The sequence below is a fragment of the Mustela nivalis genome (genome assembly GCF_964662115.1).
Source record: "Mustela nivalis genome assembly, chromosome: 18".
Classification (NCBI taxonomy): Eukaryota; Metazoa; Chordata; class Mammalia; order Carnivora; family Mustelidae; genus Mustela; species Mustela nivalis.
The window spans coordinates 57,759,760-57,786,717 of record NC_139037.1 but is presented as its reverse complement, the minus strand read 5'-3'; the positions used below and the strand labels follow the sequence as shown (position 1 = coordinate 57,786,717).

The 26,958-nt window shown below is 53.3% G+C and overlaps 3 protein-coding genes across 9 annotated transcripts in view; 1 reads left to right on the top strand and 2 right to left on the bottom strand.

Moving 5' to 3' along the window:
- Positions 1 to 5,959: 5,959 nt before the first annotated feature.
- PPP1R13L (protein phosphatase 1 regulatory subunit 13 like) lies at positions 5,960 to 22,838 on the bottom strand. Of its 4 annotated transcripts, none has more exons than XM_082710632.1 (13): positions 22,634 to 22,838; positions 16,232 to 16,387; positions 15,982 to 16,124; positions 15,096 to 15,606; positions 14,908 to 15,006; positions 14,740 to 14,831; positions 13,964 to 14,444; positions 12,536 to 12,990; positions 9,694 to 9,825; positions 9,461 to 9,594; positions 9,174 to 9,340; positions 7,424 to 7,623; positions 5,960 to 6,532 (listed from the first exon to the last, which is right to left on the bottom strand). In XM_082710632.1, the coding sequence occupies exons 1-13, from the start codon at positions 22,806 to 22,808 to the stop codon at positions 6,494 to 6,496; spliced, it is 2,784 nt and encodes a 927-aa protein (XP_082566758.1). In that variant the 5' UTR covers positions 22,809 to 22,838; the 3' UTR covers positions 5,960 to 6,493. The 4 variants fall into 4 exon arrangements, with proteins under 4 accessions (XP_082566758.1, XP_082566761.1, XP_082566759.1 ...); XM_082710635.1 differs by having other exon boundaries at positions 16,232 to 16,308; positions 22,634 to 22,830; XM_082710633.1 differs by lacking the exon at positions 22,634 to 22,838 and adding an exon at positions 22,507 to 22,582.
- Positions 22,801 to 26,470, top strand: POLR1G (RNA polymerase I subunit G). Its single transcript, XM_082710646.1, has 3 exons — positions 22,801 to 22,931; positions 23,291 to 23,432; positions 23,761 to 26,470. Exons 1-3 carry the CDS (start codon positions 22,910 to 22,912, stop codon positions 25,163 to 25,165), a joined length of 1,569 nt encoding a protein of 522 aa, XP_082566772.1. The 5' UTR covers positions 22,801 to 22,909; the 3' UTR covers positions 25,166 to 26,470.
- Positions 25,301 to 26,958, bottom strand: part of ERCC1 (ERCC excision repair 1, endonuclease non-catalytic subunit) — a 41,469-nt gene continuing 39,811 nt past the window's right edge. For all 4 annotated transcript variants that reach the window (XM_082710665.1, XM_082710664.1, XM_082710663.1 and 1 more), the window contains 3 exons: positions 26,047 to 26,118; positions 25,738 to 25,806; positions 25,301 to 25,404 (listed from right to left, as the gene is read on the bottom strand). In XM_082710665.1, coding sequence (XP_082566791.1) covers positions 25,351 to 25,404; positions 25,738 to 25,806; positions 26,047 to 26,118 — 195 coding nt within the window. In that variant the 3' untranslated portion in view covers positions 25,301 to 25,350. The remainder of the gene's footprint in view (positions 25,405 to 25,737; positions 25,807 to 26,046; positions 26,119 to 26,958) is intronic.

Below are 26,958 nucleotides of genomic sequence, written 5' to 3'. Positions count from 1 at the left end.
CTTTGTCACATCCTTCAGGTCCTTGCTCCAATGTCATCTTCTCAGTGACACCAAATTAAATCCCCACCCCATATACACACACCCACAAACTCATATACTCCTGTAGCTCCCTCCCTTGCTTTTTTTTTCAGAGCCCATCTAACCATCTGACATACTAAATATTTAACTTATTTACTTTAGAAGGTCAGCTCCATAAGGACAGGGATTTTGTCCATTTTACTCCCTCCTACATCTGTGGTCATTGCCACTGTGCTTGGCACACAGTGGGGTTTCAATAAATATTTGTTGAAGGGGTGAATGAGCCATGGGGGGGGGTCAAATTTGCATTCTGAACTTGTAAGTCACTTTGGGTGCCTTGTGCACATGAACCAGAAGGACCAAGCCTGGCAGGCAGAGCCAGTCTGTGGCTAAGGCTAGGGCAGTGGAGGAAATTACATCATTAAATCCTCATGACAGTCCTATAAATCGCATCCTTTTATTTTCCCCATTTTACAGATGAAAAAGTAGGCTCAGAGAGGCACGGTGAGTTGCCCAAAGCCCATTTTATTCCAGGGTCCATGTGTCTATGTCTGTGTGCATGATAGTTTGTGGAGCTGATCACAGCAGAGAAGAGTGAGGCTCGAATCCTTTGTTTAGCTGGGATTAGAGAATGAGCTTTGTTGATACAACCACAAGGCTTGGCGAGAGAGCCAGAAATCAGGAGGCAGTGGGCTACCCAAGGCTTTGACTTCCTTCATAATTCTCTCTCTCTCGTTAATTCATTCATTCATTCATTCATTCATTCATCCTGTATTACCTGAGCCCTGTGCACATCCTGAGCTGGGGAGCCAAAGGCACCCAGGGGTCACCAAGACAGCCTCAGCCCTGATGTTCCTTGCAGTATGACGTCCAAGGAGAATAAAATGGGGAGAACCTGCACAACGTGACCTCAGATAGTTGGGAATAAATCATGGTGTTGCCATCCCACTGTTCGCACTCGCCATGCAGCAGCTAGCCCCACCTTGCTGCTTAGTCCTCTGCTTTCTATTTGTCTCCAGTGGTGTCCTGTGCCCACAGGGCCATCACCCCTATCTTACCCTGCCTCGCAGGTCTCAGAGACATCCCCTCCTCCAGGAAGCCCTCCCTGACCACCCCTCGACTGGGTCAGGCATCTTCTCTAAGCTCCCCCATCCCATCCATGCTTACCTTGTTCAAGCGAGTGGGGGAAAGGAGGAAGGACATCTTAAAACCCAGAATATAATAAAATGAAGTTGAGTATGGGCTAATGTGAGTCAGGCATCATAGCAAGCATGCTGCTACTTCCCTGACGTCCTTCCTCACTGTCCCCTGCTCCCAAGTCACTCCTCCTAGCCACACTTGGCTTCTTGGCTCTTCCACGCGGGCCCCAGATCTGCAGGATCCAGTTCACTGGTACAACAAATTACCCCCAAATGTAATGGTCGAGAACAACAGCATTTATTATCTCACAGTTTCTGTAGGTCAGGACTGTGTGCAGCTGCAGACATGCCTGTTCCCTCTGGGAAACGATCCGATGCTAGGCTCACCAGGTGGTTGCTGGCAAGATTCATTTCCTGGCTGGCTGTTGGCCAGGACCACCTGTAGATCCCTGCCATGTGGGCACCTCTCAAGGCAGCCGGCTTCATCCAATGGAGAAGCAAGAGAAGCCCAAGAGAGACAGACGCAAAGAAGATAGAAGTCACTGTCATTTCCAATCTGATGTCGGAAGTGACAGCCTGTCACTTTTGCAGTATTCCGTTTCTTAGAACACATCCAAGGGCACGTGGGTGGCTCAGCGGGGTGACTGTCTGACTCTTGGTTTCAACTTGGGTCCTGAGCTCAGGATCTCAGGGTCATGGGATGGAGCTTGGCATGGAGTCTGCTTGAGATTCTCTCTCTGCCCCTCTCCCCACGTGTGCTCTTTCTCGAAATAAAATTTTAAAATCTTAAAAAAACAAAACCTACCAAGAATACATCCCTACAGCCAGCCATGGTCAAGGGGAGAGTAACCTTGAGGTTACTCAAGGGCATGAACAGCATGATCACTGGTCCCTCCATCTGGAAGGCTTTTCCCCTAGATCTCTGTGGCTTCTTCCCTCACCTCCCTCAAGCCTTCTATAAAGTTCCATTCTTCAGCAAGACCTTTCTGATTGTTCTATTTAAATTGCATCACTCCCTGGGCAGGCTGAATAGTGGACCCCAGAGATCTCCAGGCCCCAATCTCTGGAACATCCCTTTATATGGCAAGAGAGACTTTGCAGGTGTGATGAAGTTAAGGCGCTTGAGATATCCAGGCATGCCTAAGTGTAATCACTGATGCCTTTATAAGGAGGGAGATCACAGTGAACAGAGACAGAGGCAACGTAACAGGATCGAGATGCTAAACTGTAGTGTCTCAAGACAGAGGAAGGGGGTGGAGCCAAAGAATACAAGGAACACAGCTCTAGAAACTGAAAAAGGTGAGGAAACGGATTCTCCTGCAGAGCCTCGGGGAGCACAGCCCTGATAACACCTGGATTTCAGCTGGTGAAACTGATTTTGGACTTCTGACCTTCAGAACTGTACAAAAATAAATGTGTTGTTTTAAGCCACTGAGTGTGGAGTCATTTGTTACAACAGCCACAGGAATTGAGTATTTGTCCCAGTCAGGGGCAAGAATATATCTGCTTCACCTAACTTGGTTTTTTCCCCAATAGCGAGCAGTATCTGAGATGCTATTTTTGGCTTATTGTTCTATTTATTGTCTGATTCTTCCACTTGAATGGAATGGCTCTACTGCCATTCCATTCCAGGGAATGGCTCTAATGCCATGGTCATTTTATAACTGTTTAATTTTAGGGACAATTTCAAATGGGCACAAAAGTTGAGAGAACCGTATGAAGACCCACATCCCCCAAACTTCATTAAATGTCAAACGAGGACTGATCCTGCTTCAGTCACACCCAAACCAGTCAACTATTTTGAAGCAAATCCCAGACACCCTCTCATTTTATGATAGGTATTTCAGAATGAATCTCTAAAAGTAGAGACTCCATAAAAGCATAACCACTCTATCCTTAGCACACTTCCAACAAAAGTAGTAATCACTGATTAATTTCAAAGGTCCAGACAGGGTTTGAATCCGAGGGCAGGGATTCCCAACTCCTCGTCTACGTCTTCTCTTTTGCTGCCTTATGTGGGCAAAAACAGGATTAAGTTCAAGGATCCTGAGATGGGGAGATCATCCTGGATTATCTTGGTGGGACCCAGAGAAAGGAAAGGAGAAGAAATCAGCACAGAAATATACAAGAAAATTTCCTGGAAGCTAAGGCTATGAATTGCCAGATAGAAAGGACAGACTTAAGGTCAGGATGATTAATGAATAAAGACTACAGTAAGGCATATGAATGAATTTTCAGAACCAGAGAAAGAGGGAAGATTCTAAAAGCTTCCAGGAAAAAAAGCAAAAAGGCAAAAAAAAAAAAAAAAGTTAAGAGGCAGCTGGGTGGCTTGCTTAAGTGTCTGACTCTTGGTATTAGCCCAGGTTGTAAGAGCGAGACCTGCACCAGGTTCCATGCTGGGTATGGAATCTGCTTGAGATTCTCCCTCTCCCTCTGACCCTCCTCCCCAACCCACTATCAGGGGAGGTCTCTCTTAAAAAAAAAAAAAAAAAGAAAAGAAAAGAAAAAATTCAAATACGAGTTCAAAGGAAAGGAAAGGGAGGATGTATACAAATCTAAGGGGGGAAAAACAGCTTTCCCTTGTTCTCCAAATTTGTATTCCAAGTCACAGTACAAACAGATTTGAATGAAAGAGGATACACCTATTTCCAAGCTAGAATTTTATACCCAGCCCAAGCTATAAAAACGTGGGAGGGTAGAATGAAGCTGTATTTAGTTTTTAAGAACCCAAAAATATCAACCTCTTCACCTTTTTGAGAGAACAACTAGAAGATGTGCTCCACCAAATGAAGAGTCAATCAAGTGAGACAATGATATGGGACCCAGGAAACAGGGCCCAACTCAGGGATGTCCAAGCAGAGCTTAGCACAGGCCTAGAGAGCAGCAAGTTCAGCTGAAAGCAAGAGAGAGAATTTCAGGAGAGAGGGGAAAAAAAAGTCCTGAGTGAACTGATAGGAGTATGGACAATCCCACAGACCATTTGAAAAACATTAAATATAATTGCATATAAAATTAAGCATGTGACAAAGGTAATCATTAATTCTCAAAAATGTTAAAGTTTATATGAGGAGGAAAATGCTAGTATATTACATGGCTTTGCAGAGAAAACATTTACATATTACATGGTAAAAACTATGATTGATATAAAAATTATGACATGATTTCACTGGAAAAGAGAAAGTGGCATCAGCATGAATGCAAGCCTTCCCCGTAACAGGAAGTCTGGTAGAGAATGTCTAAAATTGGCTATCGAGAAATAGCAGTATCTGCATATTTAGAAACATAGGAGAAAATACTAGAAGAAACAGATAAAGCCGTTGAAAGGGGTCTCTAGAGAGCAGAAGGAAGTGGAGAGATATGGCGCAGAGGACTGCTTTTTTCTCATAAATGTTTTAGTATAGGGTTTTTTTTTCTTTTTTTTCAGTAGTCTCTACACCCAAAGTGGGAATCAAACTCATGACCCCACTTTTGACTGAGCCAGCCTGGTGCCCTGGTACTATTTGGTTTTTAAGGTATATTCACAGGGGCACCTGGGTGGCTCAGTTGGTAAAGCATCTGCCTTTGGCTCTGGTCCTGATTCAGGGTCCTAGGATGGAGTCCTGCGGTGGACTCCCTGCTCAGCGGGAAGTCTGCCTCTCCCTCTCCCACTCCCTCTGTTCCTTCTGTCTCTCTCACTCACTCTCTGTCTCAAATGAATAAACTAAATCTTTAAAAATAATAATAAAATAAAATATATTCATGAAAACTAATCAACAGTAATAGAAATCACAACTGTGGTTGACTGGGAAGAGGCTTCCATATACTGGAAATGTGTTTCAGCTCTACCCAGTAGAACTTTCTGAGATGATGAAGATGTTCTCTATCTGCACTGCCCCAAATGGTAGCCACTGGCCACACATGGCAACCGAACACTAGAAAAGTGACTGAGAGGGGCACCTGGGTGGCTCAGTGGGTTGGGCCTCTGCCTTTGGCCCGTGTCATGATCCCAGAGTCCTGGGATCCAGCCCCGAGTTGGAGAGCCTGATTTCCTTCCTCTCTCTCTGCCTGCCTCTCTGCCTACTTATGATCTCTGTCTGTCAAATAAATAAAATCTTAAAAAAAGAAAAAAAGAAAAGAAAAGTGACTAAGAGATGATCCTGAATTTTTATTTAATTTTAATTAATTGAAATTAAACAGCCACGTGAGGTTGGTGGCTATATGTACTGGACATCTCAGACAACAACAATGCTGTTGCCTTAGGATTTGTCAAGAAATACACAGAGGAGACATATGCCTGTGCTTTACCCAAAATCAGTTTACACAGTAAAGAAGTGAGGCAGGAGCAAAGGAAAGTCCCTCTTCAGGGTCATATGCTCAACAAGGCCACATGGATTACGGGAAGATAAAGCCCTGTCGAAGATGGTCTCCCAAACCATAATTTCAACACACTCGAGGGAACAATCCACCATGAGCGAGAACCAGCAGACACAGCAGATGATGGAAGTAGATGGCTCCATACTTCAGATGGTAGAATTATCATACATATACTATAAAATAAGCTTAAAATGTTTAAAGACATAAAGAATCCAAAATATGAAAAAAGATTGAGACACTACAAAAAAAACAAAACAAAACACCAAAAATCCTCCCTCTCCCTCGCCAAAAAAACCCACAAAAAAACATATGTGTTTGGAAGAGGAAGGACTAGATTTTCAGGACAGAAATCCCTTAGAAAGGGGCTTCCTTAAAACTGGTTTGTCAAACATGGTAAGTGCGATGAGCACTTATTAGGTCAGAAGGAGATCTAAAGAGAGGGAAGTCCATTTCTGTGCAAACTACCTTTATTTATAAGGAAAAATGTCCCTATTTGGTTATAAAACCGGCACTGAGTGAAGGCACTTGAGTGGGGAGAGCTGGGGACCAATGTGTCTCGTCCAGCCCTGGAGAGATGAGGGCAGAGGTGACTCCTGGGGAAATCCGGTGGAAGTGACACACCCAGGCTCTCCTAGGATGATATGTTGGCTTGTTTGGAGGGGGTGGGAGGCGTTGGCAGCAGGAGCGAGAAGCACTTTGGACAGGATCTGATTTGGCAAATGGAGGAGGCTGGGGGAGGAGGGGAAGTCTCTTGCTTCCGATGGTTCCCAGCCCCAAGGTCATCTCCCGAGGCTAAGGCAGCTTCTAAACTTAAGGCTGAGGTTCTCCTTCTCCCCTGGGCTTCCAGGGAAGCAGAGAGCTGGAGGTGAGGACCCCACCCCTGTAGGGCTTGGGGCCCAAGGAGATGCAGCAGTTACTGAGGAGAGGTCTGGGGCAAAGGCAGGGCTGCCGGCTCCTGCCTCCCTTGGCAATGACCTGTGCAGCTAGACCTTATTCCTCTGAGTCTTCACCCTGGGGAAGAGCTGAGAGAAAGCAGAATCTTTAAACACCAGGAATTCTCCCTCCTTCCTCCTACTTCCAAATTTAATGGAGTCACTTAATCCATCCCCAAACAGATGGGCTGTCTCCATCTTCCCCTCCCTTCCTAACGGACTCCTTCCCCTTGGGGATTTGCTCCAGAATCCCCAAGGCCCCTGTCACCACCAAGCAACAGATGGAGCCTAGAGTTGATGAAATGTAATTTTCTGAGGCTTCCATTCTGCCATGAAACGAACACCTGTCTCTCCCTACCACAGTGGCTCTCTCCTTCAGACGTACCTCCACCCATCCCCAAATTACAAAAATTTTCTCTCCTAGGAATATAATGGGATCTTCTGGTCTCTTCCCTTAACCTAGTACAATCTCCCTCAATTCTACCATCCTTTTAATAATGGAATCTTCCTCTCCCTCCTCCTTGCAGTGTAACAAAAGCTTCCCCCCCACTACACCAGTAATAAACAATTATTTTAACTTCCCCTCCTGTGCACCTAAAATGGGATTCTTCATGGCTTCCCTTGGCTAAAATACATTCTTCCTTGCCTCCCCAGTAATAAAATTAAGGATGATTTAAAAAAAAAATTGCACATGAACCAAATAACTAGTCAGGCAGTGAGTTCCCCACAAAGTATCACAGGGAAGGGGCACTTTCTCTCCCAACTATAAGGGGCGCTGTCCCTCACCTCCCTTGCGTTATTATAATTGGTTTTCCTCATTCCCCACGGACCCGGAATAGATTCTTCTGACCTACCTCGCCCCTAGTATAATGGACTGTCCCTCTTGCTCATTTTTTCCCCCAGAATTACCCTTTTCCCCAAATAGCCCCAGGATTCGGATACAATATCTCTTCTTTGTAGAAGAGATTTTTTTTTCCTCACCCCAAAGTAGTTACGAGGTACGTAGCCCTCCTGCCCATGCAGCGCGGCCCACCACCAGTCGGTCTCCTCGGGTCCGTCCCTCCGCAGCACGGTGACCGACTCGCCCTCGCGGAAGGACAGCTCGTCTCCGAACTCCGCGCTGTAGTCCCAGAGGGCGTACACCGCCCCGTTGTGCATCAGGCCCATGCTCTGCTCCACATCTGAAACACGAACCCGCAGGGGCTGTGAGCACCCGGTGGGGATGGAGGGCTGGAGGCGTCAGAACACTCAGGGACACAAGACACGCTGAGGACAGGGACGGGCCCTGGGATGTGGCACCACCCAACACACACATGCACAGCAAAGTCGGGTACCCCGTCTGGAGAGGGGCGCCTAAGATGGAGTCAGCTGCCTGGAACTGGCAGTCTCTGACATTCGAGGGTATCAGGGTGCATCAAACTGGGGCCTCCAAGCCCCGAGGCAGGGTCAACGGTCCCCATCCCCTCTTGGACATCGTCAAGTCCCTGTGTCACTCCCAGAGGTGCGGTTGATGTATACCGCCCCCACCCCAACTGTACAGTTTCCATAATCTCAACGCCCCCTTCGATGGTTCAGCCCTTCCCCGCCTCGCACTAAGTGGTCCCACCTCTCCCTTCCCAGATGGTGAGTCCACACTGCTTTCCCCCTCCCCAAGTGGCAAAATCTCCAGAGTATGCAATAACGTCTCCAGAGGGTACAGCCCACCCTCTTCCCGGCCCTGTTAAGTGGTAAAATTTCCATCAAGAATTTAGCCCTCCCTTCCAAATGATATAGTCCACGCTGCTCCCTCTTTCTAGTGGTTCAGTCCACTGGGTTCGGGTTCTGCCTCCCTTCCCTGCCAGGTCTTGTGTCCAATCTCTACTTGACCCTCATAGTACTCTCCACGTCCGAGACAGGCAAAACAGTCCAAGCGCCCCATCTCATAGGTTCCACCTCCTTGTACCATCGTGTAAGGGCCAATGCCCCACCCGGAAGCTTAGTCTATTTCATGCCCCCGGGGTGCAGTCCCCGGCTACCCGTGCTCACCCACAAGCCCCAAGGCTCTCATCCAGTTTCTGCCATTAGGTGGCTCACCTCTCAAAAACACTGTCCCACCCCCAGATCCTAGAGCCTGACTTCCTTCAGCTCTGAGATGTTCCAAATCCCGCCCTATGATACAATCTGCCCGCCCACGTCAGGTGTGTAATAGGGACGCTCTACACACTCCCTTGACCCAAGCTACCTACCTCCTCCTATCACCTGCTTGGGTGATCTGCCCTTCCCCACTAAGGGAAGCGTCACCTGTCAACGGTGTGGCCCTGTGTCTCCCACAGGTAGGTAGCACAGCCCACCTGCCCAGCCCTATGCCAGGTAAATGGTATTGTTGGAATGTCCAACCCCCTCATGCCCTCAGGTGAGAAAGCAGGTGAACAGTGCAATCTCCAAGACCCCCCTTCTTTCCATAGGTGTCTAGTTTGCATGGCACAGTGCCCACGTCCCCCAGCCCGTGAGGCTGGCAGTCTGCTCACCCCACACACCCTGTGTGCACCTGCCAGGTGGGAGGACCAGTCCAGCTCTCCTGCAGGTGGCCCATCCCACCACCCTTCCTTTGTGATCCTGCTACCTGGCTGGTACAGTCCCCACATCTTCTCTCCCACGACCAGCAATCTTGCCCCTTCCCCCTCCGCAGTGACCAGCTGGGTTGCCTGGGTCCCCACCACCTCCTTCCCTCCTCCAGAGGCAAGCCTCGCACCTGCCAGGTAAGTGGCGCAGTCAGCGTAACCCTCGCGGTAGGGGTCGCACTTCTCGATGGCGGTGGCTCCGTCACTGAGCGTGGTGGCGAAGATGGCTGCGCCGTGCTGCACCAGCGCCGTGCAGATGGCCGTGTCGTTGCACGATGCTGCGCAGTGTAATGGTGTCCTAGGCGTGGAGGCGTGCGTGAGCCGCCGCGCATTTGCCCGCGTGTGCCCGGGCCAGCAGCGTGGTCCCGCCCCGCACCCACGCAGCGCCCGCCCCATAAGAGTCAGGGTCAGGGCTCACCAGCCGTGGCTGTCTGGGGAGTTGACGTTGGCACCGGCCGCGATGAGGAAGTCCACGATGGGGTAGTTGGCGCCGCAGATGGCGTTGTGCAGGGCGGTGATGCCCTCCTCATTGGGCTGGCTCGGGTCATTCATCTGGGCGGGCGGGGGACACAGAGGCGGAGGCTCAGTCCCCAGCACCATCCCCCGAACACTGCTTCCACCCCGCCTCCCTTGCGCTCGGGCAGCACTCACCTCCTTCACCGCCTGCTGCACCACGTCCAGCTCCCCGGTCAGCGCTGCGTCCAGCAGGAGCACAAGCGGGTTGAGGCGCGCGCGGCGAACCTTGCGTGGGGAGCCGGCCTTCCGCAGCACCGAGCGCATCTCCTGGGGAAACGGGTAGGGGCGGTGGCTCCGGTGACTTGGGGGGGATTATTAATATACCCACTACTTAGGAAAACAGAGGTTCAGGAACCCGGCAGCAGCCGCCCCAGGTCATCCAACTAGACGGAGATGGGGCTGGGACTGGAAGGCGGGGAGGTACAGAGCCCACCGGCCATGGGGAAAGGGATGCCTTAGTTCTATAGCCTTTGATTCCCTACAATAGTCAGGGAATCTGGATCTTGGCCCCTGAGACCCGAAAGGAAGCTGGCAGACCACCAAGTTGATGACTGTAGAAGCCAGGTAGGTTTTCAACCTGTCCTCAGTCTTAGTGCTTTTATAAAACATAAATGCTATGAAACCCACATAACAAACTGTTGTCCAGTGTAATTCCAGATGTTCGGAATGAAAATATTTAGCCTCGGGGCGCCTGGGTGGCTCAGTGGATTAAGTCTCTGCCTTCGGCTCAGGTCATGATCCCAGGGTGCTGGGATGGAGCCCCACATTGGGCTCTCTGCTCAGCGGGGAGCCTGCTTCCTCCTCTCTCTCTGCCTGCCTCTCTGCCTACTTGTGATCTCTCTCTCTGTCCAATAAATAAATAAAATCTTTTAAAGAAATATTTAGCCTCTTATTCCTTGTGCTTTCTTATTTTTGATGTCCACAGGTCCTCCTACAAGGTTCATTTATTGGGAGCATGTAGCATTTTGTGATTCTGGTCTTTGATGTCGATGATTTCAAGATCCCGGAATTTGGAGATCCCAAGAGCCACGGATTTCAAAATTCTCTGAAGTTCAGCTGTTTCAAATGTTGTAAGTCCAGGAATGCTAACTTACACCATGTCCGACTGCTGAAGACCCAAGTCGTTGCATTCCCAAGATTCTATGGGAACTTTAATATTTTATGGTTAGAATTTCCTTCCAACAGATTGGAAGGAGATACTTAGAATGTTAATCACAGTTCTGAGTGCTGTGATTTTTGGCCTCTTTATTCTTTTTTTCTATTTCCTCCTCCTTACTACGGTGTTTGTGTATTTACTTTTCTAGTGGAAAATGTTCCTTTACAATATAATTCTGGGGGTACACAGCTGGCTCGGTTGGTATACCTGAGATTTTTGATCTTTGGGCTGTGACTTCAAGCCCCATGATGGGTGTAGAGATATCTTTTGAAAAATACTCTTTGGGGACGCCTGGGTGGCTCAGTTGGTCAAGTGTCTGCCTTCGGCTCAGGTCATGATCTCAGCCTGAGCCTTTGGCTCAGGTCCTGGGATCGAGTCCTACATAAGGCTCCCTGCTCAGCAGGGAGTTTGCTTCTCCTTCTCCCTCTGCTCCCCATACTCTATCGCAAATAAATAAAGTTTTTTGAAAAATACTCTTTTAAAAATAATAAAATAAAACACAATTCTGTATTTCAACATATTAGTGCACTAATCTGTGATTTCCCGACTCAAATGAGAAGAGCCTTTAATTTTCAGTTTGGTGACTTCACGAATCAGTTAATAACCAGGGCCAGTGTTACTGAATTCTAATTTCTAAGATCCTGTTATTTGAAACTTCGGCACTCTAGGATTCTGAAGGTTCATTGTTCTGAGACTGAGAACAGGATTTAATTCTTGAATTCTGTGAATTTTCGAGTTTCTTTATGGCTAGGACTTTGTGATCCCATAAGGTGTTTTCATTCTTCCATTCTTGATCTCAAGATCCTGGATCTCAACCTTTCCTGGCTTGGGAATAGGCATTTTGGGGTGTCAACCGAGCCCCTGCTTCTTTTCTCGGAATTGCTCCCCTCACTCTGTCCATCCACACTGAGAGAACAGGACTGTTCCATACACGCCACCCACACCCCGGCCAACATGCAGGGACTGGAGCAAGTTTTGAGGCCACCATCCCCTGGTCAAATGCTAACAATAAGAATAGTGATTAACAGTTAAGAGCCAGGCACTATTCTAAGCGCTATATTCATATATTTAATGCTCCAAGCAACTCTATGGTTTCTCTTATCCCCATTTTACAGATGAAGACACTGAGGCCCAGAGAGGCTAAGCATCTTGCACAAGGTTGCACAGCTGATAAGCGGCATGGAGCCGGGATTTGAACCGGGCAGCCTAGCTCTGCAGTTGATGCCCTTAATCACCACACCCACAGCCTCGGATACCGGGGACTTAATCTCGCAATTCTGAATGAAAGCGCCTCTGAGAAGCATCAGAGGACACCATGCACCGGAAGCGAGAGGCCGTTCTGAGCCGCCATTTCTAGCCATGGCACAGGCGTGCTGAGGTCTGAGAGGAGAGGTCAATTCCCAGAGAAGGCAGACACGAGAGATCATGCAGCATGGTGACTACCTTGCTTCAGGCAGGCTTTTCAGGTCCTGGAATAAACCCACTGACACACTCATTTCCAGGTGGTAAGATTCCAAGATTCCTGAAGAGATGCCCCTGGGGTGGCGGTGTTGGGGGGGGGAAGCAGGTGATTGGAGAGGAGCAGAGAAAGTCTCTGGGTGGCCGAGATTGTGAATGCCTCTCCCAAGACATTCTCCCTGTCTTCAGAACACAAGTGACTCCTAGATTAAAGACTAAATTTCCCGGCCTCCCTTGCAGCCTCTGGGTCCCTGGCCCATTGGAAGAGGCAGATGTGAGGCATGCCATTTCCAGGTTCTGTCCTAAAAGGGAAGGGGCACGTCCAGGTGCTAATAGATCCCCGTGTCCTCCTGTATTACTTACCATGCTCTGCAGCTGCTCTGGTGGGCTGACCTGAGGCAGGGCCGGGGGTGTAATGGGCGCTGGTGGGGCAGGAGCAGGGGGCCCTGCCCTCGCTTCGGATCCCTCACTGATGGAGGACAGTTCGGGTTCAGGACCCCCAGGCCCGCCATGCCGATGGAAGAGGCGGCTGATGAGCTGCTGGTACTGCTTCTTGTGGGTGGGGGGCAGGGCTACAGCGGGGCTCTGCTCCATGGAGCCCCTGCGTTTGAGGGGGCGCGGTATCTCTGCCAGCACCCGTGCCACCTCCTCCAGCTCGGGCACTGACTGCGCCTCAGGGGGCAGGGCTGGCTGCAGCCTCGTGGGGCTGAGGGGCCGAGTTACAGTGCCTTCATCTGCATCACCGCCCTCCAGCACTGGTGCCAGCAGCCCCTCCAGCTCAGGCTCGGGCTCCAGCTCCGGGGGAGGTTTGGGGGGGCCTAGAGGGAACAAGAAGCCCATCAGTGAATGGGTGTCTGGGAGAATCCCATGACTCCCCTCTCCAAGTCCACAACTTCCAGGATCCACAGCCAGCATCCGATTTGCTGTGTGACCTCAGGGCAGTTCCTTGATCTCTCTGGGCTACATACCATGGGCTGTGAATAATATATGATTGTGTGCTTGTCTTACTGAATTCTCACCACGACCTTGTGAGGTAGAACCTGCTATCATTTCCTTATTACAGGGAGGGAAGCTGAGCATCACGGAGCGCAAGTCAATTGCCCAAAGCCACTTAGCTGCAACTGGTCCCTCTGACTTCGGAATCTTGTGCTAATACCATCACCATGGCCTTGACTTGCTGAGATCCTAAGAACTTCCTCACCTACCCTTTCAGGCAGAATACTCATTCTGGGACTAGAATCCTGGTGCCTGATAATGTCCTTCACAATTCGCAGATGACAAAGCAGAAATTCAGATAGGTTAGCTAGTTTATCCTGACTCATATAGCAAGTCATCAGGGGAGAGGGGCTCAAAACCCATTTGACTTTAACTCTAGGCCCTGGGCTGGTCTCACAGACACAAACATATTAATGATTATTATAATTAATATAATAGCTATTGAAATCTTCCCACATCAGGCTCTATTTTAATGACTTTGTATAGATTAAATAATCTAATACCATAATAAGATGGGCTCTATCACCTTCTACACTCAAAGAAACTGAGGTCCAGAGAGATTAAGTAACTTAACACAGCACGGAGCCAGGCAGTCTAATTCCCAGGGTCCATGCTTAACCACGGTGCTCCCTCTAGCTCCTGAACGAATTCCCAACCTTCTCCTCTAGCCTTACTCTGTGCGGGGACAGTGTCTGGAAATGGGTGTCTGGCTGTGATGGCTCCCTAAGCTGTTCTGGTCCCCAGCCACTTGTCCTCCCTTTAACCAGCCTTCTGGGTCCCCCACTGCTGACTCACCTTCGCTCACAGAGGGCCAAGTCTGTTGGGGAGGTTGTGGGGCTGGGACAGGGGGTTGAGGCTGGGGTTGGGGTTGGGGCTGGGGAGGGGGTGGAGGCTGGGGCTGAGGCGGTGGCTGGGGCTGAGGAGGTGCCTGGGGCTGAGGGGGTGCCTGGGGCTGTGGAGGCAGCTTAGGTGGGGGTGCTCTGGAGAAGATGGGGGAACCAGGGAGCATGGCCCTGCTGGCCCCATGCTCCCAGAAGGCATTCTGCAGCCTGAATATCATGCTGAGAGGGATGGGGCGCTGGCGTGGGGCTCCGCGGGGCTGGGGGCTGGAAGGGGGCATGGGGATGCGGCTGACAGGCTGCCAGCTGCGGGGCAAAGTGCCTGACGGCGCCGGGGAGCCCAGCGATCTGCGGTAGCTGCCCACATCAGAACGCCGGTCGTTGGCCAGAGGGGAGACCTTGTAATTGCGGGGCAGAGTGGCGCTGGTGAGGTTGTCCTGGGGAGAAGGAGGAAAGAAGGGGCTAGGTGGGAAGAAGTTAGGGGGAGGGAATGATAAAGGAGGAGGGGGAAGGAGGTAAGGACAAAAGGTCAAGAAGGGAGAGAAGGTGAGGGACGCCAGAGGGAGTGAGGGAAAAGGGATTTAGGGATGGGGGGATGGAAATCCAGGATAAAGAAGGAAGAGCCTGGGGTGGAGGGCAGGGAGACTGGGGGTGCAGCCGGGAATGGGAGGTAGTCCTGACTGCACTTCCGGCCCCTGCCCCCCAGCCCCGCCCTCCGCAGGCCCCCCTCACCTTGCTGGTGGCCCCCAGCCCATCCAGGCTGCTCTCTCTCCAGGGTAACAGCTGCAGGCCAGGCGAAGCGGGCCGTGAGAAGATGTCCAAGCCTGCAAGGAGCGAATCATTAGGGTCTGGGGGCTGCCTCTCCGGGCTCCCCGCCTCCTCTGGTCTCCCACCACTCACGTTCATAGCTGGCGGTCTGCGAAGACTTCTTCTCATACGCCACGTCTAGGTCAGACTCATTCCAGGCTTTGGGGGGCCGCCGGCGCAGCGTTAAGTCGTCTAGGGAGAGGTGGCGGATCGGGATATACCAGGAGGCCGGTCCCATGCCAGCATCCCTCTCACCCCACAAACGAGGCCCGCTCGTTCACCTTGAGCGCGCAGAGGTGGAGCGAAAGCGCTACCGCCCGCGCCCAGTAGGGGGCTCCCAAAGGCCACGGACGCATCGTAGGCTGAGGTCTGGGGGCGTGGCGAGGGTCCGCGCTCGGGAAAAAAGGCCTGGGGTCCCTCCGCCAGGGGGCTGCCCCGCGGGGAACCCGCGCGGCCCAGGAAGTCAAAGGGCGTAGGGGGGCCCTGCTGCCGGAGCGGGCCGGATCCCGGCCGCGGGGAGGGCGCACGGCCGAGGGAGCTGCCTGTGCCATCGAAGGCGCGGGGCCGGGGCGAGGGTGCTCGGTCCAGGGTGCCGTAGGCATCTGGCTGCAGGTAGAGCGGGGTGCGCGGTGATGAGGGCCGGCCTTTAGGGGACAGCGGGCTGTAGGGGTGCAGAGCCGGGGCACTCTCGGAGCGTCCGAATGGGGTGTCTGCACCGTCGGTGGCCGCCTTCCGGGGAGACCCGCGGCTGCTGAAGGACTCGGGGACCGGGCTGGAGCTGTACCGGGATGGCTGTGCGGAAGCCAGGGCATTGAGGGGCCAAAGGAGATATTAATGTAGGGGTTAGTAGGAGACCAAAAGAAGTCATCGGAAATTAACCTAGGGGAGTTGGAGCAGGGCTGGAGAGTGAGGCACAGGGAGTCCTGGTGAGAGGTACTGGCGAGACAGCCCTGAAATAAGGACTGAGGCTAGCCCACATGGTGCCCTTCTGCCTCTAAGAAAAAGACGCTTTTCCCCGAGGGTCCTGTTAGAAGTCCATTCATACTGGTCCCCTTTTACAAGTGCCCTCAAATAGCCCACAGCCTGTACAACCCGATGGGACAGAACCTTAGGCAGAAAAAGGCTGGCTTTGGGGGCCAAGGTGGGGACCGAGGCGAGTAGGCTCACCCTAGGCGGGGCTCCAGCCTGCGAGCCGGGAGGCGTGGGTGAGTCTGACCACAGAGACTCCAGCTGTTTGGTGAGCTCGTCCACCTTGGCCGCCGCCGTGTCCAGCTCCATCTGCTTCAGGTCCATGTGCTTCATGGCCAGAGCTGGGCAGGTGGGAGTAGCGGTCAGGACCCGGACCTCCCCGGGCAGCGCCCCGCCTCTACCCTTGAGGGCCCCTCCGGGGCAAGCCCCGCCCCCTACCCCAGCTCACACTGGAAGTTCAGGTCCAGAAGGTCCCTCGTGCTCTGGAATGCCTCGCTGTCCATGGTGCCGGCCAAACCGGGGCGCCTGCCGAGGTGTGTGTGTTGGGGGGAGGGGCGGGGGAAGGGAAACCTTCTCAGATCCCGCCCGCAGGGAACCAGGGGTCCTAGAAAAGCCAGACAGAGCCTTTACGCTCCTAGGTCCTTCCACTGGAACCGCTATGCCCAGCCACTTCCCTGGCTGGGAAATGCCAACTCCTTCAAATTCCCGGATGGCTCTTGACAATTCCCTCTCTTTTACGTAGCTCCTTGTTCAACTTTCTAGGTCACTCCTAATAAGACTTGAATGACTCCTTCAACAATTAGCCACTCATTATCTACTGTGCGCCAGGCATGTGAGGGAACAAAGAATGCAAAAGTAACCATCAATTACCGAGTGCCTGCTAGGACTGGAAGACACAACACTAGATGCCAGGGATATATATATATATATTTTTTTTTTTATGCTAGGGATCTTTTTATTTTTATTTTTTTAAAGATTTTTATTTACTCGAGAGAGAAAGCTCGAGCGCAAGCAGGGGGAGGGGCAGAGGGAAAAGGAGGCTGCCGAGGGGCGCCTGGGTGGCTCAGTGGGTTAAAGCCTCTGCCTTCGGCTGGGGTCATGATCCCAGGGTCCTGGGATCGAGCCCCGCATCGGGCTCTCTGCTCAGCAGGGAGCCTGCTTCCTACTCTCTCTGTCTGCCTCTCTGCCTACTTGTGATCTCTGTCTGTCGAATAAATGAATAAATAAAATCTTAAAAAAAGAAAAAGAAAGAGAAAGAGAGCTGGAGTTTACTCCATGTAGGGGTAACTTCGTTTAAAAAAGAAAAGAAGAGCAGGGAGCCCGATGCAGGCTCGATCCCAGGACCCCTAGGATCATGACCTGAGTCAAAGGCAGCCGCTTTACTGACTGAGCCACCCAGGCGCCCCACTAGGGATTTTTAAAAAAATAATAATTGTGCTGTCTACCATGTATCTGTGAGAGTTGCTTGAGGGCCTATAACAATAACAACTATTAACTGAAGGGCCACTACCTCCTAGAACTGTGCCAAGGGCTTGCACCCAATACCACATGCGATGGTCAAAATCACAGTAGCAGGCAAAAAAAGTGGGGCTCAGAACCCTCTGCTCAAGATCACCTTGCAAGGAGTTGGTGGTATTAGGTTTCACACCTGGATCTAACTTGTTAGTCTGGGGCATTGTGACCAGACTTGGCAGAGTCCCAGAGGACAGGGACCACTCAGCTTCCCCTCCCCAGAGTTGACCTTGCTCATGGAGACCCAGCATTCACAAGAAGAACAGGGAAGTGGCTGGGGGTGGCTGGGCTTCTGTGGTCACCAGCTCAGTGGGAAAGAGCTAGGCCACAAGGAACCAGTCAGGCCAGCACCATCTCCATTCCCATGGTAGCCACCACGCCCGCCAGCCCTGCCACCTCCCCGGGCTGCACCAACCCCTTAGGTTTGGAGGTACAGGCATGGGCGGTGGGGCAGGCTGGGGCATGCTGATTCTGGCCTCTGTCTGGGAAGCCTTGGCACAGAACCTGTTGGGGCTGGTGGTTCATTTGGGTGTGTTGGGAGCGTGTGACCTTGGGCAACAAGTCCCATCCACTCCTGAGGCCTCAGTTTCCCCAACAGTGAAAGGAGGAGGCAAAGGAGCTATTCTAAGAGGCCTCTTCAATGTCTCAGAGCCCTAGAAACTGTAAGGACCTTGAGGTTGTAATTAAAGCTCTACAGAGCCTAAAACTCTCAGCTTGGGAGTCTCTTGTCCAAACGTTCTTAGTCCGAGAGTCCATCTTTGGAACATTCTAGAATTCTCCAGTTTTGCTAGCTCAGGTTTCTCCATCTTCCCGCACCATGTTCTATCTATCCCAGGCTGCCCTAAAAGTCTAGCTGAATGCACGGTTAGGGGAGTGAGTAAGATCACAAGTAAAGAGCCAGACTTCTGGGGTTCAACTCCTGGGGAACCAATGACCCTGACAAAAATGCCTCCTGATCTGTACAACGAAGATATATAGCAATCCATCGTAGAGGACTATAGTGAGGATCCAACTGGCCAGAAGGTGCAAGAGGAATGAGGCTCTGAGAACTCAGGCCTCAGAAAGTAGAAACTACAGGAATCAGAACTCAGGGCTTTTAGAACCTCAGATACACAGGAAACACTCTGTGTCTGCTAAAATATAAAAACAAACAGTTCTATGCAGCCTCCAGTGCCAGCATTCTGGCAGCGAGATGTTCTTTCGGAGGATTTCAGGATTCCGGAATTTCTAAGACTCTCAGATCCCATGCTGACATCCTCTGGCTCTAAGGAAATGCCAAGGCTGGGCGTGGGGCTCTCCCAGCACTGGTGTGGGCAAACGGGCCGCCGGGGGCCACCAGGGGGCGCTCCGGGTCACGCGGACAGCGCCTGAGCTCAGACCCTGGGAATGCGCGGCGGGCCTGGGCAGGTGCCTCACCTCCTGCGGCAGGGGAGCGGGGGCCGGGCGGGGCGCGAGGGCGGTGCGCGCCGCGCGCCGCGCCTCTGTTCCCAGGCCCCTGCCCTGCACTTCCAGCTCCCCGCTCCCCCTCCTGCGGGCTCTAGTCCACCCCTGGGTACCCTCTAATCCCAGGTCTCACTTGTCCCCTTCCCCTCCACCCCCTCTCTGTTCCCAGGGTCTCATGCACGCGGCCAGGCCAAGCAAGTTCTTCGGGGTTAAGGATCCCGGGGGAGCTTCCTGGAGGAATCATCATCCTCAGTGGGAACCGCGACAGAGTGCCAGGTTAGGCTGGGAATACTCTGGTTGGAAACCCACATTTCTGTCCAGACAGACAGACGCTGGAAGAGACCCCACCCTCTCCGGGACTTGGTGTTCCCCTTCTGTGGAACAGGCTAGGGCCTTCCCTTCTTGAAGTCTCTACCCTGGACTAGTTATATAGTTTCTCTGTGCCTCAGTTTCCTCGTGTGTATAATGGGGGAATTTATACCCTCTCCTCAAAAGGGTGTAAGGTTTGAGTGACCTAATTTTTGGACAGCGTTTAGAACAACGCAGGGCACCAAATAAAGTTCACACATAGAGGATTCTTAATCATGGAACTTCCTAGGGCTGTTCATTAAGATAACACAGGATCTAACACACAGTGAGGGGTCAAGACCCAGAGGAATTTCGTTTTTTACACAAAAGAGGCCTTTTGACTCTTCCTGAGAGTCTAAAAGCCCTGGGTTTTGACCCCTGTAGTCTCAACTTCCTAAACCCTAAATTCTCCTTGTACATTAGTGAGTTCTGACTTGTGGTCACCCCCAAAAATTCAGGTGGAGGGGCATGGGATGCCCTGGAAGATTCCAGAGAGAAGGTGGCAAAAGCCCAGGGTGTGGGCTGTGCCTGCTGTCCAGCTTTAGTTTCCCCAGTGGAGTAGAGAGAAGTCATTGCCTGGGGTGGAGTCAGCAAACCACCTGCAGGCAGTGCCTGAGACCTCTGTAGACTGTGGGAACCACGCCATCCTACCTACCAGCGCTGAGCCTGGCACGCTGTGAGCTCTGTCTTGGCAGCCACGGTTGGTTATTATTTTTAATTTCATCTCAGGCTATAACCGAATGCCCTTCAAGCCCAGACATTCGGAAGTTCTTCCCTCTCTCATCAGAACCCCCTGCCTCCCCCACCCCCTTGTTCAATCCCCTCACGTGACATGTAGGGGTGGAGAGGAGAGACAGACAGAGGGAGGTGCCCATGCCTGCCCTCCCCCAGCTTCAAGGACAGACACACACCTCCAGAATTAGCCTCTATCCCTCGCTTATCTCCCACACTACCTCAGGTCAGACAGATGGGGGTGGAGGTGACATTTCTCACCTCAGGGTCAGGGCAAGGAGCCCTAGGAGTAGGAGGAGGAAGGTTAGTCAGAAAATCTGGTGGGAATGGATGGAATACCGTCCCCAAGGCAGCTGCAGAAGAAGTTATAAACTAAGCAGCTCTGCTATCTGAGACAGCAGCTCAGAAGGCACCACATAGTCCAATCAACTCTACCTGTGTGACCTCTTAGCTTCAGTTTACCACTGTCCTCTCAGTCTCATGCCTGTGTAGTGCCCAGCCATGCAAACTCCCAGAATTCAATCCCACTTTCTGGAATTCTACCCTGGGTTCTAGAACCCCCTCGGCAAACCCCAAGTGTTTCCCACCTCCAAGGGGTAAGGGAGGCTCCCACCCCCACGAGGGGGCGCCCTGGGGTGGCGATCCCTCCTCTGGTTAGGCAGGTCTGACGCGCCGGTTAATGATATGTTGGGGATCTCGCAGCCGCACACAGGTTGGAGAACTGCTCCGGTCCCCACCACTGGCCCCCACACCAGAGCCGGAAAGTGTAGGGAGCGCCGGAACCCAGCCTCCAGAGGGACCTCGGGGGCTTGTCCTGCTACATTTCAGGGCCCCGAGTTCCACTATCCCCATCCCACTCCGAATTCTGTCTCGAGACCTAGAAGTTCGGTAGAGAAAGCAGCTGGAGGGCGTCAGGGATGACCAGAACCCCGTCAGTCCGACTCTTGTCATTTCTGCCCAGGACTCAGGGATCCAATACCCCAATTCTACTCAAAGCCTCAGACTTCTGAGAGTGCCCAATTCGTGGGACTCGGGGGTCCCAGCCAGCGTCTCCCCAGGACCATGGCGTTCGAGCCCTCCACCCCAAGAACTCAGGCATCAGAGTCCCCTTTCCTTTTGCCTAGTAAATAGGAGTTCTTTCCTTCGAAGGACCCTGGCATCTGCGCACTCCCAAATCCGCCCTGGGACTCGGCGTCCGAGTCCCCTCCCAGTCCTCCCAGATATACGGTGTCGGCCTCCTCCAGAGCCGCTGGACCCCAGTGGAGTGGAACTCACGGATCCGGGGCAAATCCTGGCACCGGGGGACTTCCTCCGGCTCCGGCTCCGGCTGCGGGGAGCGGAGAACGGGGCGGGGCAGGCGCCGGGAACAGGTTAGACGACGTGACTCCGGCTGTTGGGAGGCGGGTCCCAGAGGAGAGGGGGAGTAGGGGTCGCCTCGAGCACCTTGGGACTTGTAGTCCTGGAGGGGGGCAGTACGCAGCCTGAGACGTTCCCTTTGGGAATCAGTGAAAATCCATTTCACAGACAGAAAGGGCGAGGTCCGGAAGCTGAGGGCGACCTGACCACGTAGAATAGAATCGACTTTAACCACGCCGTGACTGAGGGAGGCAGCCTCCTGAATCCCTGCCCCACCCCTCTAGGTTTGGGTTCCCCCTCGTACAAAGATTTGGACGCCACCAAAGGGGTAGAAGGTTAGAGGATGGGGGAGACTCATATGCCCCGTCCCTAAGGCGAGAAAAGAGCCTCGAAAAATCAGTAGCCCCTCGAGTCTCTGAGCCTCAATCTCCCCGTCGATAAAAAGGATGGGTTGGATCTTTACAGATTTTCCCAGCAACGGAGTCCAAAGTCGTAGGCTGGGACTACAATCCCCAGCAGCTTCCGCGATGGACGTCGGGCGACTCCCCTCCTCGCGTCCTCTGGGAATTGTAGTTTGGAGCCCTCAGGGGCGGCGCCCGGGTGTCGCCCACACTGATGAACCGCCTGGTGATCCCCGGCTGAGGGTACGCGTCCCCTTCCCCTGACCCTCCTTCCGTCCTGGGAAGCCGCTCACACCCCGAGAAAGGGAGACGCCCCAATTTTCGAATAGGATCCGAAATCACAGCAGAGGGGGCGGGAAGTGGCGCTGACACACCGGCCAGGAATGCAGTCGGGTCACCCTGTCTAGCCTCCGTCCCGCGGCTCCGCCCACCGTCCCAAGCGGTGCGGTCTCTGTGGAAAGGGGCGTGGACGCGACCCCCAAATCTGTGTCCACGTGCCGCTGTTTACACGCGCCTCCCCGCCCCCACCCCCGGCGAAGAAACGGCGCTAATCAAGCCTTCTATTCCCTCTCCCATCTTCCCAAAGTCTTCGGGAATGTCCCACACACACTAGACTAAGTCCTCGGTAACATCTATATGTCTCATTTGGTCCACGAAGCCCGCCCCCTAGCCCGCACCGCCCCACGCGTGTTTAGCTTAGGAGTCTAGAGGCCCCGCCCCGAGGCGCACAGGCTCCTCCCTCTACGTTTCCCGCTCCCTAGGAGTTCAGAAGCCCCGCCCCTAAGCTAGTACTTCACGCCCTCCGGAGGAATTATGCCGTTTCTCCATTTTCCCACTTGTCCCACCCAAGTTCCGAATTTCGCAGGCATCTGAACCTCCCAGGAAGGGGCTGTAAAACTAAAAGCACGGCCCTGCCAACCTAGACTCTTACCTGTCTCTTTCAGAATCTCACACCAATCGAACTTCCTATCCCTTTAAGAATTAGGAGCTACCAACGGGCCGGCCCCTTTAAGACGACGTTGGAGCAAATAATATGAGAGATTGGGGGGAATACCCACCGGGACCCGGCGAGGCGCAAACACCCGCCAAGCAGCTAATCAGCTCCTTGGGGGAGAAAGTTTTCGGGGAAAGACGTCTTCCTCTGTTGTCTGCTGTGCACAAGCGGAAACTCCTCCCATTCTGCTCGTAGAGCGAGCGGGCCCCGAGCGATACCCCCGCGCTCCCGCACCGCATGGGCGCTCCCGGGTGAAGCCCCGCCCCCTGGTTCCACGTGGTCAGCTGCGCCACTCGGGTGGCTCTTGGCGGCTGGGTCTGCGGAAGGCACGGGTCCCGGGATGGCGGGTACCCCGTCCGGTGGTGAGTTGCATCAGGAAGGGCCGGCGGGGTGCAGAGGTGGCTGCCGGGAGGAGAAAGGGGCGCCCGGACGGAAAAAGGAACATCCCAGGAACAGGACCTCCGGAGAGACTATCTCCCGGACTTCGGGAGATACTGCGGACTGAGGGAGGGTATGGGGTGGGGGAACCTACCGGTGGAGCGAAGGGCGCCTCCAGGAATTGGCTCGGTGGAGACAGGGGTGCCTCTGGGGGACAGGCAGGAGAGAGGAGACCGTGGGGGGATTGAGGCGCTCAGGAGGCTGGGACCCAATGGCCAGTGGGCACCCTGGAAGATTGGATCCATGGGGAAGTGACAGCAGACCCCCGTTTCCTCTTCTGCAGGTGCTGCTCCGTTCTCCTGTCCCCCCAACTTTATCGCGACATCCCCAGCTTCAGAGCCCACTCGTTTCTCACTGGAGGTGTTAAGGGACCCGGATACGGAACTGTGGCTTATCCAGGCTCCTGTAGACTTCGCCCCAGACTGGTGAGTGGTCCCAGGCTACCTCCTGGGAATACCCACCCCCCACCCCAGTGACTGAACTTGGGGGAAGTTTAGAGGGGCTTTCCAAAGGCACTCAGGGCGCCTGCGTGGTTCAGTTGGTTAAGCATCTGATTTTGGCTCAGGTCTTGATCTCAGGGTCCTGGGATCAAGCCCTGCATCGCTCTGGGAGTTGGCTTCTCCCTCCCATGCTGGTGCTTCCTCTCTCAAATGAATAAATTTTTTTTTTTTTTAAGTGCTGTTTCTCAGCTCCTTTCCTCCCTTTCACCAAAACAATCTGATAAAGCTTCTGTCTTCCCCTTTCTCCTTTCAGCCTCAATGGCCGGCTGGTGCCTCTCTGGGGCTCCCAGATTGTGAAGGGCAAGTTGGCAGGCAAGCGGCACCGCTACCGGGTCCTCAGAAGCAGTGGCCCCCAGGCTGGAGAAGCAATCCTGCTGGCTCCCTCAAGGGAGGCTGGAGGGGTACTTACCTGTGCCCCAGCCCCCCAGGGCAGCCTAAGGATCTTTGACGGTCCCCAAGAATCCCCACCTGGGACCCTACTGCAGGCCATCCCAGCAAGCCCCCCGCCACAGATACCGCCTGGCCTGAGGCCTCGGTTCTGTGCCTTTGGAGGCAGCCTACCAGTAACAGGGTCTGGGTCCGTCCTGGCACTGAAGTCGGCAGCCTCAAGGAAGAGGAAGAAGAAGAGACATACACCAGAAACCTTAGTTCCCCAGGAGGCGGTTAATGGGCTTGGGGCCCTGGAGGTGGACACAGTTTTAGGGTCTCCAGATGGGGACGTGGGGAAGAAGAAAAAAAAGCAGGAGCTGAGAGAACCAGTGGTGATGGAGCCCTTGGCAGCAGAACCCACGGCTGAGACATCGGAGCCCCCGGGAGCACCGTTCCCATCCACCACCACCAAGAAGAAGAAAAAGAAGCCCCAAGGGGCAGAAACAGATGAACCAGAAGAGCAGACGCCAGTGCCTGAAGAAAAGACAACAGAGCTGGAATGCACAATTAAAAAGGAGCCTCTGGAAGAGACAGTCTTGTCTCCCACCAGGAAGAGGAAGAGGCAGAAGGGGACAGAAGGCTGGGAGCCAGGGGAAGGGATGCCAGCCGAGGCACTGCTACCGCTGAAGGTGGAGCCCCAGGAGGAAGCCATCCCACTGCCCTCCTCGAAGAAGAAGAAAAAAGAAAAGGGGTACAAAGTCATGATGGAGCCTGCGACCAAGGCGACAGAGCTGGAGATGGGCCCTCTGGTGCTCCCAGGGGAGATAACGAAGCCCGAACTACCACATGAAGTTGAGCCTGAGTCTGAGGCTGCTCCGGCATCCACCAGAAAGAGGAGGAAGAAAGAAAAATGGCCAAACACGACGGGGGAGCCAGGGGATTCTCAGATGGAGCCTGAGCTGCCTGGGGACCTCGAGCTGCAAGCAGCCCTAGCAGCCACCAAAAAGAAGAAGAAAGAACGTAGCCACAAAGCGACGGAGCCAAGGGCCGAGATGAGCGCCCCACAGGCTGAGGTGTTGGAGCTGGAGCTGCCAGGTGAGGGGGAGCCCGAGGCCAGGGCAGATCCAGCATTCACCAAGAAGAAGAAGAAGCGGGGCTGGGAAAGTGGGGTGCCGGAGACAGCGGCCCAGGAGGAGATGCCAGGACCGCCGCTGCATCCAGAGTCTGGGGAGGTGGCTCCCACAGGACGGGAGAAGAAGCGGAAGAAGCTACAGCAGGATCCCATGTAGTCTCCTCCCGGGAAACTGAGGACTGCCCTTAAGAAAAGCTGGAGGTGACCACCTGGACCAGCAGAGAGCGAGCACAGAGGGCCCTGGTCTCCTCCCCACCCCAGGTGACTGCCCCAGCACACCAGCAGCAGCCTGGGCCAGGAAAATGCTTTATTGTTACACCAAATGTTCCTTCAAAGCTGTGGTCATCGGGGCACTTTCAGGAAGGGCTCATGTAGGACGTCAAACAGCCTGCGGGCCTGGGTGAGAGCAAGAAAGAAACGAGGAGCCCGTCATTAAATGAGCCATTTGTTTGCTGCATCTGGAGTGGGTTTTGCTTCTTTCCCTCTCAGCCGGAGGGGACTCTGGGGACTAGGAGAGAAAGCCAGATCTTGAGTCTGTCCCAGACTGGCTGTGTGAGTTTGGGCTGGTCCCCACCTGGTCCCCACCCTCTCTGGGCCTCGGTTTTCCCCAGCTATAGGAGAAGCACTGTGAGCCTTCTGAAATCTTAGAGCTTTGGGATCTGAGGTCCCTTTAATTTGGAGCTGTCTCCTGCGTCAGCAGCTTCTCAAGCCCATTCCCACAGCTCTTACCTTCTGGGGTCCCAGGCCCGGGCACAAAGCCAGATCTTCCCGCGATGCAGCCATGAGCTGTTCCAGAGACTGAGGAAGATGGGAGCGAAGGGTCAGAGATGGGGAGCACGAGACTACCCTGTACCTGCTGATCGGGGGTCTCAGAGATCCCAGGAAGGAGCTGAGGTCCTGCACGAGGGCAGGGGAGGCAGGAAGGATGGGAAGAAGGGGGCAGAGCAGTGGAAGGAAAGAGTTGTGGTGGGGGGGGGGGGGTCCTTGAAAAGGCAAAGGGGTCAAAATGCCTATTGGGACGAGGGAGTCATTCCTTACCCCAAAAGTAGTTAGGAGGGTCTGGCTGTCTGTTTTATTGACTGACTTCACGGTGGTCAGGCATTCAGTGACCTGGAAGGGAAAGAGGCACAGATGAATCGCAAGAAGAAATGATCGCAAGAGGGAGTGTGTGGGGGGCAGTGTTGGGTTCACCACTCTGTCCCCAGATACCCTGCATGCAGGAGGCATTCAAATGAATGCCTTTTTCTTTGATTAAAAAGTTCATCTCAGGGGCGCCTGGGTGGCTCAGTGGGTTAAAGCCTCTGCCTTCAGCTCAGGTCATAGTCTCAGGATCCTGGGATCGAGCCCTGCATCGGGCTCCCTCCTCAGCAGGGAGCCTGCATCCTCCTGTCTCTCTGCCTTCCTCTCTGTCTACTTTGATCTCTGTCTATGAAATAAATAAATAAATATCTTTTTTAAAAGTCATCTCAGTGGGTTACCTGGGTAACTCAGTCTGTTACGTGTCTGCCTTCAGCTCAGGGTCCTGGCGTCGAGCCCTGTGTCGGGCCCCCCTGCTCAGTGCAGGGCCTGCTTCCCTCTCCTGTCTCTGCTCCTCCTCCCCTCACCCCCCATGCCATGCTCTCACAAATAAAATCTTTTAAAAAATAATAAAATTTTAAAAATGTTAAAAATATAAGTTAATCTCAGAGTGGTCCCCGCCCAGGTGAGAGGGTGTCAGTCCCATCACTAGAAGATAAATAACCATTTCTCTTGAGTTCTGTCCAGGGAAGACTGCAGGCTCTGAAGTCCCATGTGAGTTCAAAACCACAGCCCACTGCTTGCTCCCTGTGAGGACTGGGCATGGGAATTGACCCCTCTGGTCCTCTTTTCAGGCAAGTGGGGGCCCCTAAGATTATCCACCTCAGCGGTAGCAGTGGATGTCCACCATTATTCAGTCATTGGAGCCCAGGT

Coding starts and splice junctions, on each gene's coding strand:
- PPP1R13L (XM_082710632.1), bottom strand. CDS start 22,808: ATGCGGTGCGGGAGCGCGGGGGTATCGCTCGGGGCCCGCTCGCTCTAC. Junction 15,607..15,981: donor AGGCTGGAGCCCCGCCTAGG/GTGAGCCTACTC, acceptor GCTTCCGCACAG/CCATCCCGGTACAGCTCCAG. Junction 9,341..9,460: donor TCCCCAGACAGCCACGGCTG/GTGAGCCCTGAC, acceptor CTCCACGCCTAG/GACACCATTACACTGCGCAG.
- POLR1G (XM_082710646.1), top strand. CDS start 22,910: ATGGCGGGTACCCCGTCCGGTG. Junction 22,932..23,290: donor GGCGGGTACCCCGTCCGGTG/GTGAGTTGCATC, acceptor CCTCTTCTGCAG/GTGCTGCTCCGTTCTCCTGT. Junction 23,433..23,760: donor GTAGACTTCGCCCCAGACTG/GTGAGTGGTCCC, acceptor TTCTCCTTTCAG/CCTCAATGGCCGGCTGGTGC.